Raw genomic sequence first — 12,878 nt, 5'->3', positions numbered from 1 at the left:
GAAGGCGCTAAAACGAAACAGATCATTTTTGTAAAAGATCATGAAAAGGGGGGGCTAACCCGGGTGAGGTTATGGTAGCGGCTTGCATGGACGCCAAGAGAGTGGTAGCATGGAGCGAGAGGGTCTTGTGGGCTCGCTTCGCTCATCCTGGTTCAGGAATCATCTAATGGTTCATTTTCTTGGCCGCTAGATGTTTTGGACTACAATGCCCATGATCCTTCACCGTTGACTATACTGGCTAAGGATTATGGGAGTCGAAAACATCTGGAGGACCAGATAATGAGTAAGCATTGTATATACCATGACTGCCTTTTTGCTGTGGAGCACAACAATGAATAAGTAAGGACACTGTAAATGCAAAGAATTTTGAAAGTAGAACTTTGAAGCAAATAAGTCAGTAGTTTCTTTGAATTCCTGCTCTGGGTAGGTTGTGAACAGATTGTCTGTCATTATGAGAATGGTGTTTGAAAATGCTACTTGTTTCCCACCCTGATTACGAACCAGGTCTGAGGATGAGATGTTACTGAGAATACCACCATCTTGCTGTGCTTCTGGGGGTGATCAGAGAGTGCAGTCTCAGGACCCACATTTTAGAACAGACTACCTTTCCAAATCTGGGCAATGAAATTGGTATTTCAATTCCAAAATGCGTTAAAAAAAACATTTATTCAAATGAATCCATCTTTGAGTTTGGGGAGCTTTTTTGAATTCTTAGGACTCTAATTGGGTTCGTCCAGTGCGCGGTACAAATAAATTAAAATCAAAGTCAAAAATCAAATGACTGCATTGGTTATTCAAAAAGAATACCACACGAGGTACATACCACTGTATTATAAGGTCGAATACCTCATGCTCCACTGTTGACCACCAAAGCCTAGGTGGAAGTGCCAAATGTAAAAACTCTCCTAAAGTAGTGTTAACATTTTATCCTGGAATAAAAGGGAGCCCCGTGATGCCTTTTTATGAAGCCAAAACGTTTTGGGTGGGGACAATGCAAAGAGTTAAAAAGTGAGCATGTTTGATGGCCACATTCTCACTTCCATGGTCATGTAATGCACAAAAGGCTCAGAAGTGGCCCTTTTGTGCATTTATAAACAATGACTCAGTAGTGGTATTAACCGACACTGCATACAATACAATTTCATCCAGAAATTGAGGGGACAAAAGTATTAAAAATATTTTAAAAGTGCTATACAGCAAAAGCTTCATTGCCGAGCATTCTTAAGGTGTTTCTGGAAATCTACCACGTTACCGTGAACCCAGTGGATTACTTCGAATATTTGAAGACTCACTGCACGTGGTAACAGAAATGACTGTGTGCTGTAGATCTTTAACAAATCTCCCAAATTTATGATGAGGGACATAGATGGATTAAACATGTGCTTGTCAAGAACTTTATATATTTCATTTAAAAATGTAGCATTATACAAGATAGTAAAAAATGTCTAATGCAGACAGAAGTACTTACCTCGTCAAGTGTGTGGTAGGAGGCGAAGTTAAAGCTTCTGGTGCTTTTTTCGTGGATCTGGGAAATTTTAATTTCTTCCTGCTCCTGGTCCACCAATGACTGTAAAAGAAATTAACAAGAAAGAGTCAAGAACTGGCTCGCACAAAGCAACTTCTAAGACCCCCCACTCTGGCATAATATCATCAATGTCTGACTTTTCAAAATTCTTTGGTAAAATCTAAGATTCTGTAACGCTACCTGAACATCATCGATCATGATGGTGTAGGCGATGTTGTTGGTCTCCAGGAAGACTTTGACAGCTTGGAGGCTTGTAAAGGGGACGCGCATGTCCACTGGAAGGCTGGGCATGGCAGGGCCGCGCCAGAAGTCAATCTGATTAAAAAAAGGTGGCGGCTCTCATCAGTGTCCTCTGACTTAGCTTTGCATTTAATATTCAACAGGTGATCATGCAACCTGTCAGATCTCTCACCTGCAACTGCTCCAAATGTTCCAGCTCCCTGATCTTTGCCATCTGTTCCTCATCACTTGCTCTTATGCGGAGAACCTGATCTCTGTGGGGCAGATAACATGATAAGACATCAATAGCAGATTTAAAAAAAAGATTGGCACTGACAGAATGGAGTGAGCAAAAGTAGAGCTGTACTAATAATATAGCAATAACGCCCACAGCCCCGGGTTGGATCGGCTGGTAAAGACCACCACTGCAGGTGTTATTGCTATTAGCACCCCGGCTCAACGGGCTAGTCATGTTTTAATAAGAAAGCTACATTTAATTGAATTGGGATTTTATATTGTGCTTCATACCGAAGTCAAGCCTATAAGCGCGGGGCCGAGTTTCTAACCGAAGCAGCTCTGTGTTGTCTTGCTTCCAAAACAAGCATGTTGCTCCTGACCTACCCTCCCTGGAACGCCGCAAGCAGCATTCCAGCAATACCATTGTAGATCTTTTACGATGCACAAACGGTCAATTCTCACCCTTTTATGCATTACATGGGTAAGATGGTAAGAGGGGGTTCTCAGAGAGGGACACCTTTGCACCCCTTACAACAGCTCAATGAAATCATATATTCTCAAATTCCCCTCTGCCGGGCATAGAAGAACTTTTATGTTCATGAAGTTCAATCGATTACCTGTTTTATCGCTACTTGGACTTCGTCGGGGTCTTCCTAAACAGAAGAGAAGTAAGGATAGCTCAGGGGCAACGCGTTGGAACGGCAGCGCAACACAGGTTCGAATCCCGATCCCGCGATTTGAAAGCCCTCAGTGGTATTAGCGTGTTATAAATGAACAATAAAATAAGTAAAAATAGGATTTGCCGACTACGTGAGGTCCATACAACATCTTTTAACGGAATGAATTAGCTGTGAACATTTGCACATGACATTTCTAGGGAGTTTTATCTACGATCTGCACAAATGCCACACTTAGAAGTCTAGGAGGTGCCCCTTTATCATTATGCCTTGCTATGATCAATCTTTAGTACAACATCAAGGGGAAGTTGGCAGGAGTCCCTCAGATTGAGATTGCATGAAATGTATTATATCGTTTGTCTATCATAAAGCCATTTAGGGTCGATTTTATGATTTGATATATTGCTATAGTGGTTCAATGTATGGCATGAGTCTATCCTCCCAATTTTAATTGATGTATAAATAGATGAGATTGTATGATGTCGTTTGGTTTATCACTGCATTTTAAATGATGGTCGTCACATATGAGATTAGATTAATTATTTTTACTTTTCATATTGAGTTAATGTTTTTGATAATCAGTGTGAGAAGTTTAATTAACTGTACCACACAATAAATATATTTTATGCACGATTTTTCCTAAATCCTTGGGGTGGCGTTTGGAACTCCAGCCTGTACATACTCCAGTGGTATTCTACAGAAAGTAGAGAGTAATTGCAGCATTTGTTCCACAACTGCACTCTTTCCACAGATAGGCTATTTTACCTGCACAACAGAGGGAGGGGTAGCCTGACACTCGCTTGTTTTCCTGTCTAAATATTAGCCCCGTTTTCGAGAAAGGCTGATCAATTGTATACAAAAGTATAGAACTTGTGCAAAACTGACGGGTGACAGCAGGAACATTTTGAATAAATCATAACCACTGACAATGCTCTGGGCAACCCTCCAGTCCAGCGTTTCTCAGCCTGCCGTGCTGTTGCAGAAATGTAAACATCATATGGAAACTGGGCTTGGCTCTACCCCAAAAGGGGCGGCCCAGCTCAAACTGCTAGGTCACATGCATTCTGCACAAGACCACACGTAACCTCATACATGTTTTGGCACCACTGAGCATCGTCAGTAAGGTGTAGCTTGCGTCTCTAGGCAAGCAGACCCATGTCTCAGCATACTCATCCCCTTTATGGTTGGACACTTCACTATCAGGTTACACTAATACAAGAGGTGCATTAACATACTGAACTAACTTACCAGTTTAGTTCTTCAACCTACCAAATGCATTAGGCGTCGAATTAGATGCGTCAAGCTGCAAGCACAGTCACAACTTCTGTCAAGGGCATGCACCAAGAATCAGTGCACACAGGGTTCTTGGGTCTGACACGTGCATTACCAAAATACGCCCTCAGAAAGGGAAGACAGAAGTACGGCCAGTCCAGATGTTGAACAGAACGTAGTTCCCTGAGCAGGTTTGTCCCATGACAGCCTCTACACAGAGTTGCCAAGTAAACACACCCCTCCAGGACCACCTTTACCTTTATTTTTTAACGCTTGTCATGCTGGGACTTGTAGGACCAAACCTATGGGAGATGGCGAAAATCTAAAAATTCCACTGTGCAAAGTTATGGTGATTAAAAAATCATCAGGAGAGGGTGTAGGTGATCACCAGGCACCTCCCCCATCCTTAACACCCCGTCAATTGTCAAAGGCCAGACATCTTCGTGTTTTGGAGCAACATTTGAGCCCGTTGGCTCAAGTCAACTCTTGTTTTCATTCACTGTGCGGTTCTTATGACCAACGTTTACACAAGGTTGGTGATAAGTATCACACACCTTGCATTACACTGCCCTTAAATCAGGGATAGTCACTGAATCTCCTTTAGCAAGAGGTTATTGCCCCTTCCAATGGGTAATATTAAAGCCCCTTTTACTGGGCGAAAGCATTTCCCCTTTTCCAATGTGTCATATTAATGCCCTTGCCAATGGGTGGCAGTATTACCCTTTCCAATTGGTCAGACTATCACCCACTGCAATGGGTCAAATGAAGCCCCTTCTTATGGGGCAGGTGAATGCCCCTTCCAATGGGGGACAGTATCACCCCTTCCAATGGCTCATTTCATCAACTATTCCAATGGGTCAGAGTATTGCCCCTTCTAATGGGTCTGATGGATGCCCCTTCCAATGGGTGACAGCATCACCCTTTCCAATGGGTCAGATCATTGCCCCTTCTAATGGGGCAGATGGATGCTGCTTCCAACGGGTGACAGTATCACCCCTTCCAATGGCTCATATGATCAACCATTCCAATGGGTCAGATTATTGCCCCTTCTAATAGGTCTGATCGATGCCCCTTCCAATGGGTGACAGCCTCACCGTTTCCAATGGGTCATATTATTGCCCCTTTTAATGAGTACAATGAATGCCCTATTGTCTCTCACATTGAAACCTGGATCATCCCCTAGTGAAGGTTGCTCAACCACTATTTTGAAAGGCTGCAGCAGAACACATATATCACGTATCGGGCAGATTGAGGGCATTTTATATTTCCCTGCAGACCCTCATCACTTTCCTGTACATACAACGTTTCTCTTACTCACCCTATGAAAAGCTTTTGGCCAAAGGCCCCCATCAGGAGAGCAGTGAAGACGACAAGAGCCCTCATGTTGAATGGATGTCAGGCAGTGTACGGACCAGGCCAGCCGCATATATAGCGTGTTTCGGCATCATCAAGGACTCCCCTATCAGCCCCATTACTCATGTGTCTGCTTGAAATCCTTCACTGATTAACAAAGCGCGTTCCCAGCCAGCGAATGGGTGCCCTTTCACGGAAACCACCAATCTTGGGCTCACGCACAACTAGGCCAAAGTTTACAAGGGGGTGGGGAGCACTCACGATACCCAACCAAGCACGCAAATATCAACATGATTAATTAATGATGGGCCCATCACCTATTTGAATGATCATATTTGCCCTCTGGATAGGGATAAAAAAAAGATCTTGTGTGCGGTCTAGTATATTCTCCTGCATTTTCCTGCCTGGGGCACATGCAGGGCCTTTCTGTCATATTGCTGATGTTAATAAGGTGTGCCCCGCAGAATACGGGAGAGGAGAGAGTGCGCAGTCACGGGCAAACTTGCACCATATAAATACTTCCTCTATTCTTACCTCTCCCATGTGCATCTGATAAATTTAATGGACTTTCCGGCATCAATGAACACATTGATTTGACCCCAACCTCTAACCCTTCCATATAAGGAGGATGGAGTGATTGACTGTTTTGCACCCTATGGCTAGATCCAGTTTTAAATAGATGTGGCAACGGCCTTGAGTAGCATAGTCAATGCATTTTCCCTAATGTATAGGTCCACACATAACTGCACCTAAACTGAGACTGTGTGATCTACTCCCCCGTGGTTCCGCCTGTTGGAATGCACGATTAGATTCCAGCCCCTCCCAAATGATTTAGACTGTGGAAAATATACTAATACACAGGAAATAAATATGGGTGAGTAAAGGGGAGTGGGGAGAGTTCTGTGGACATAGGCGAGTAGTGCGGGGTGTATTGATTGTAGGGAAATTAGATAGGTTTCAGATCAACTGAAAACAGCCCTATTGAACAAGAAATACTGAGTGTACACATCCCACCTGGTATAAGTCCCTGCCCAATGACGAGAAATATAGAAGTGTCACCACATATAAAGTTAGGCCTGGGTCCTCGCAGGCCGTGTTGAGAACACAGAACAAGGCCTCGTGCTTGGATATTCTACCCCCACCCAAGGCAACGTAGGGAACATGTACACACACACACACACACAAATGTATCCTGTTAGAGCTTTGCGAAATTAGAAAAGAATGTGAACCGCCTAATATGAGTAGGGATGCAGCCGGTCATGAACGACAAACCCATGGGAGCCATGGCAGAGGTCTTCAGCTGCCAAAATACAATTCGAGATTTAGGACACTACCACCTCCCCGCCCCCAGGATAATGGCTATCTCATTTGAACTACCAGATGTCTGAGAGCAATCCTTCACAAATTAGATTGATTAGTGAGACCCACAGGAAAACCAGACCAGCCCCCCAGGAAGGTTAGCTGATAAAGGGGAGCAGAAGACAGCTGGGTCCAGGATTTGCACCAAGAAGAGCAAAGAGTGATGCCAACTCATACTAGATTGCGACGGGGAGGCATGGTGTGGGCGCCTGTGTGTCTGGGATGACAGAATAGTTGCTTTATTCACAAGGACCAGACTGACCTCGAAGTTATCCACTGCGCTCATGTTGACGACCAGGCGCACATCATGTGATTAGGCGTCAGGGCAGGGCAGTCACTTCAGTAACATATGCAATCAACGAGCAGCAACCCCAGGTGAAGAGATCGAAACCCATGTGTGAAGAAGTTGGAGTCAAAGAGGATGTGGCCAATGAACTACGGGACCATATGTAATGAGTAGTATGTATATAGGTGAAAGCCAATGAGGGTGGGGGATGAACACTGTATATCGTGTGCGTCACAGATGACGATTTTCACAGTTATAATGTACTGTTTGCTTTGAAGAAGAGAGAGAGCTCTGCGGCAGAGAACTTATAATACCGTCGCCATTTTCTTTTTATATACATATAAAGCTCTTGTTCTTCTTACAAAAGGGCGCAGCAAGCCTTTTGCCATAGAGGGTTGTTAGCAGTGGTCGAAGTGTACGAAAAGAAGTAGTGGAACTATGTTCCCTGCTGGCCTGCACCTGCTCCCCATAAACCCCATCACCACGTCCCCTCCCGCACACAATACACCCCCCAAAACACTTGCACCTGCTGTTTAAGGGAGCGTTCAGTGCAGTGCCCTGAAAGTGCAAGCCTCAACTTCTTCCTAAACTTTTATTTTAAAACGAAACCATTCCGGAACGGTTTCTTTTTAAAATATAGTATAGGAGCTGTAATAGGTAATTTAAAAAAGTACAGGAGCAGCGCTCCCAACCGCTCCCGCTCACTTCGACCACTGGTTGTTAGTTAATCTGTCTGGTTGTTGGAGGTTTACCCTACACTTCCCTGGTTGCTTGTAGATTATTTGCTGCTAAATTGCTCGTTCCCTCAGGTCCCATGGTTAGCTCCCTGTTCCCTTGTATTGATCCATTGTGATCTGCTTCCCTCACCGTGTACTTTCCCCTATGACTGGTAAAGCACCCAGTTGCTTACCGAACGTAGTTTTGCGGTCAAATAATAACATAAAAATAACTCTCTGATGTCAGCAACGATGGCCTTTGTCCTAGACCAGAGTGTCAGGCATATAATGTGTTGTTTAGGTCACAGTAGTGTCTTTAGTCATGAGCTGGCCAATCCCTGTTCAAGTGCTGTGGGTAATTTGCCTTTTGAGAGTGAAGCCTTTACAATGGCTCTTATTGCGACTACTTGTGCTGTGACCTGAGCTGGGATCCCTCACCCTGAACCTCGACGTGAATTACTGAGCACCACACCTGCCTCCTGGCTGTCCAGTTAGTACCCAGATCTAGAACCAGGCACATTCTGGAAAACTGTTCCATCCACTCCACTGTGGAAGCAACTATTGTTACGATGGGTCTCCGACGCGGTCTATTATGGAACCGCTGGCGGCTTCAACCGAAGTTGCGGCTGTGTTCCTCCAACATGGCGCCTATACTCGGTGTCAATGGTCTAGTTGTCAGGACGGGAGACGGAAGCGAAGCTCCGCCTCCCATCCCGGAAACACTACAAGAATCCACGGCTCCTGAACAACAACGCGTTGCTACTGCTATCAGAGGCTTCGCTTCGTGAGTTGCCGCTAGGAACCTCTCATTACTATTGCCTTAGAACCTTTGCATCTACTAACCCTTGATTTCTCTCCTTTCCTTTTCGAGCAGAGAAGCCCCTCCTCCTCTGTCAACCACGCTTGCATTATCGACTCCATTCGACCACCGGCGTGTCTTCACTCATGTAAGCTTCTTTCCGCTTTACCCCCCGGTTATCAGATATATAGTTCAGACCTTTCTAAATTACTCTTTCCTTATTCCTCCCAAAGAAACCCAGTTTTTCAGCTTACCATCCTGCTCCTTATCGGAACCCCATCTGGGATCTATCTTTAAAGGCACACACTCTTACAAACAGCGATCAGAAATCCTCTGCCGACACCCAGTCCCTACCACTTGCAGGTATTATCATTCTCATCCAACCCTCATAGGAAGTCCGACACCATTACCTTCGCTAACTTCTATACGTTTATTCCCAGATCTCTACTGAGCCTGATACTTCATAGACAACGACTTACTTACCATTAGAAGACTTCATCCCGCAAGATCATTGAGAGTTTGAAACCAGCTTTGCACCCAACGCTCTCTACCGGCAGCCGGGTTTTCTCCCCCACGAGGGTTTCCCGGGAGTCTCCTTTCGATACCTGAGTTAGAAGGGGTCGGAAGCAGGTTCCAGGTAGATCTATCCTTTCTTCATGTGTGGACGAAGACAAGGTAGGCCTTGTTGTATTGTTTTTACCGACGATTTCGCATGTGGGGATTTTTCCAGAGAGTAAAAAGATAAAGAGTAACAGGTAGCAACGCCAGAAAAAATAAAGCTCTGGAGGACTCACAGGGGATACTCGACGGGCATTAACAATGGAACAACAGCTACAACAAATGATGGCCGCCATGCAGACCCTTTCTGCAGAGGTCCAGCAGTTAAAATTGGAAAATACTGCATTACGACAGCAAGGGGGACAGACAGCCCGAAGCTCAGAAGTCCCTCCCGGGCCTTTACCAGGCGGTCGATTTGATGGCAATCCCCAAGCCGTGAAAGAATTCCTTGAATCTTGCACAGTGAAGTTTGCCTTTAAGGCAGCCTTTTTTCCCACGGACAGAGACAAAGTGGGCCATATGATTGCACAAATGACAGGAGCAGCCTTAGCATGGGCCACTCCTTTAGTCATCAATAACAACCCCATTTTGGACTCTTATCCGGCATTTTGCAACAGTATCCGCAGCATGTTCAGCAGACAAGAGGTGGTTGTCGCCTCTCAGGAAAGGCTCCTTGACTTAAAACAAGGGAACCTGGATATCCTAGCCTATATAACTACTTTTAAAAGGATGGCCGCCGACACCTCTTGGGCAGATGATGCACTGATTACTCCCTTTAGAAGAGGGTTATCGGAAGAACTAAAAGACGAAGTGTCTCGAGTTCCGAGACCTCCCAACCTGACTGAATTTATTGCTCTAGTGATGCAGTTAGATTATAGACTCCAGGAAAGGAACAGAGAAAAGCGAAAAGGAAAGAATCCTAGATACCATATGGAATCTTTTTTTTCTCCTCAGAAATCGAATACTAGCGAGGAGCCCATGCAATTAGGTAACGCAAGGGGTCCTCTCTCTCCTGCAGAACGAACACGGAGAAAGACACAAGGATTGTGTATGTACTGTGGATCAAACAGTCATACTGTTAAAGAATGTACAGTTGCACCCCCGAGGAAACCGGGAAACGCCAATACCCGACCGTAAAGGGGACAACGGCTTCGGGTTCTTTAACTACTATTAGTCCCCTTCCAAATTACACTATCATTCCTTCTACCCTAGCAGATGGAAACACCATGATTACTTTAAGTGTTTCATTAGCTTGGGATAACATGTGTCTTGTTAACGTGCCCGCCTTAATAGACAGCGGAGCCGCGGGCAACTTTATTGATGATGTTTGGGCTAAGAAACATGCTATCCCACGTACTACTAAGACCGTAGCCATCCCCGTGGAAAGCGTCGACGGTAGCCCTCTCATATCTGGGCCTATTAAGGATCACACAAGAGCCTTAAAGATGACGGTGGTCTCCCATCATGAGAACATTGAGCTAGACATCATTAAGACCGCTCATTATCCGGTCATTCCTGGTATCCCGTGGTTAAGGGTCCACAACCCCTACATCAACTGGACGGCGGGTACTCTTTTCTTAGGTTCCGAACATTGTGTTCACGGTCACTGTTTAGCGAAACCCCCTTCACCAAATCCGGAGCAGGAGGCAGGGATTGCCAATACTATTGTAAATGAAGTCTCTTCCCTACCAGCAGAATATCATTCATTCCGTTCTATCTTCTCTCAGTCTGAGTTTTCAGAACTTCCCCCTCACCGGAGGGACGATTGTGCGATAGACCTCATCCCAGATCGTCCACTCCCTTTCGGGAGAATGTATATCCTATCAGCCAAAGAAAAGGAAGTACTAAAAAAATATCTACACACACATATCAAGAACGGTCTGATTTCCGAGTCCACTTCCCCCGCAGCAGCTTCATTGTTTTTTATCCCAAAAAAAGACACCACCGAGCTCCGTCCTTGCATCGACTTTAGGGGTTTAAACAAAATCACCATCCCGGACAAATATCCCATGCCTCTCATTCCCGATATATTAGAAGCAGTACAAGGAGCCAAAGTTTACACCAAGCTTGACTTAAGAGGAGCCTACCACCTAATTCGAATAAAGGCTGGGGATGAATGGAAGACGGCTTTTCGCACGCCGTTTGGTCATTATCAGTATCGAGTCATGCCGTTTGGACTTATGAATGCCCCAGCAGTTTTTCAAAGATTTATGGATCACATTTTTGCAGACATCAGCTTACATTATGTTATCATTTATCTGGATGACATCTTGATTTTTTCTTCTACCTGGAAAGAACATGTTTTACATGTAAAGGAAGTGTTAACACGACTGCAACAGAATCATCTGTTCTGTAAACTGGAGAAGTGTGAGTTTCACAAAACCACCATTTCTTACTTAGGCTACGTTCTTGCTCAACAAGGTATTGCAATGGATCGTGACAAGATATCGGCAATCACAGAATGGCCCTCTCCTCGATCTATTAAAGACATTTAACGATTTCTAGGTTTCGCCAACTTTTATAGAAGATTCATCCCTCATTTCTCCTTGATGACCAAACCCTTAACGTATCTGCTGAAAAAAGACATCCCATTTGTTTGGGCCACTGAGACACAGAGATCATTTGAACAACTCAAGATTCTTTTTACTCAGGCTCCTATTTTACAAATACCAGATCAAAGTCGAAGATTAATTGTGGAGTCCGACGCATCCCAGTATGCCTTAGGGGCCGTCTTACTTCAACCAGACGAGCGGAACATAGAAAGACCAGTGGCTTATTTATCTAAAACTCTCTCACCGGCTGAACTGCACTACACGGTGTTGGAGAAAGAACTCCTAGCCATCAAACAGGCTTTTGAAAAATGGCGTCACCTTCTTCTAGGGGCCCAACACCCTATAGAGGTCAGGACTGACCATCATAACCTCCGATCTTTACAGTACACACAAACCTGCAATAGTCGGCAGGCCCGATGGGCCTATTTCTTTTCTCCGTATCGGATCAAATTTACTTTTGTTTCAGGAAACTCCAATTTGAAGGCAGATGCTTTATCCAGAAAGACTCCTCACGAAAAGGTCCCTTTTAAACCCGAACCTATGTTTCCAAGGACAATGTCCATATCTGTAGTTCGTCTCTTTCTACAAAGACTGGAAAATAAATCCAAAGACCTCGAGATCCTAGACTCTACCCTACTATCGACTTATGGATTAACGAGAAGTCAGGGTCTTCTGTTCAAAGGAGAAAAAGTCTACGTTCCTGATCCCGAACTCCAAAAAGAGGTGTTACGATTATGCCATGATTCTCAAGCGGCAGGACATCGAGGGTTTACTAATACCCTGGAACTCATTCAGAGACATTTTTGGTGGCCTTCGGTACGCACTGATGTGCGAGACTATCTCGCTTCCTGCACTGTCTGTCTACAAACCAAGACACCTCGGTGTTCCCCTTTGGGGGAATTGGTGACACCTCTACTACCAGTCAAACCCTGGCAGATAATCTCTACTGATTTCATAGTGGACTTACCTCTTTCTAAGGGGTGTAGCACCATCATGGTCACCGTGGACAGTTTAACTAAAATGGCTCATTTTATCCCTTTGCCTACTATTCCCTCAGCAGCCATTATGGCACAGGTTTTTTTGGAACGCATTTTCTCTCTTCACGGCCTCCCAGAAACTATAATTTCTGATAGAGGACCACAGTATACTTCGAGGTATTGGAAACACATCTGTCAGGCATTGGGAATTTCGAGAGCATTAAGCTCCGGCTTTCATCCGCAAACCAACGGACAGACGGAGAGGCTGAATCAGACCCTGGAAGGGTACCTTCGCTGTTATGTCTCGTCGGCCCAGGACAACTGGAAGGATCTGCTACCCTTAGCAGA

The 12,878-nt window shown here is 44.9% G+C and overlaps 1 protein-coding gene across 1 annotated transcript in view; it reads right to left on the bottom strand.

Moving 5' to 3' along the window:
- LOC138514719 (carboxypeptidase A1-like) overlaps positions 1–5,313 on the bottom strand; it is a 126,028-nt gene extending 120,715 nt beyond the window's left edge. The window contains exons 1-4 of the mRNA XM_069630119.1: positions 5,249–5,313; positions 1,938–2,019; positions 1,706–1,840; positions 1,469–1,567 (exon numbers count right to left, since the gene is read on the bottom strand). Coding sequence (XP_069486220.1) covers positions 1,469–1,567; positions 1,706–1,840; positions 1,938–2,019; positions 5,249–5,313 — 381 coding nt within the window. The remainder of the gene's footprint in view (positions 1–1,468; positions 1,568–1,705; positions 1,841–1,937; positions 2,020–5,248) is intronic.
- Positions 5,314–12,878: the final 7,565 nt, after the last annotated feature.

Source organism: Ambystoma mexicanum, chromosome 12, assembly GCF_040938575.1.
Source record: "Ambystoma mexicanum isolate Mex_15411 chromosome 12, UKY_AmexF1_1, whole genome shotgun sequence".
Classification (NCBI taxonomy): Eukaryota; Metazoa; Chordata; class Amphibia; order Caudata; family Ambystomatidae; genus Ambystoma; species Ambystoma mexicanum.
Note: the sequence above shows the minus strand (reverse complement) of the source record. Positions and strands in the feature narration are given on the sequence as shown.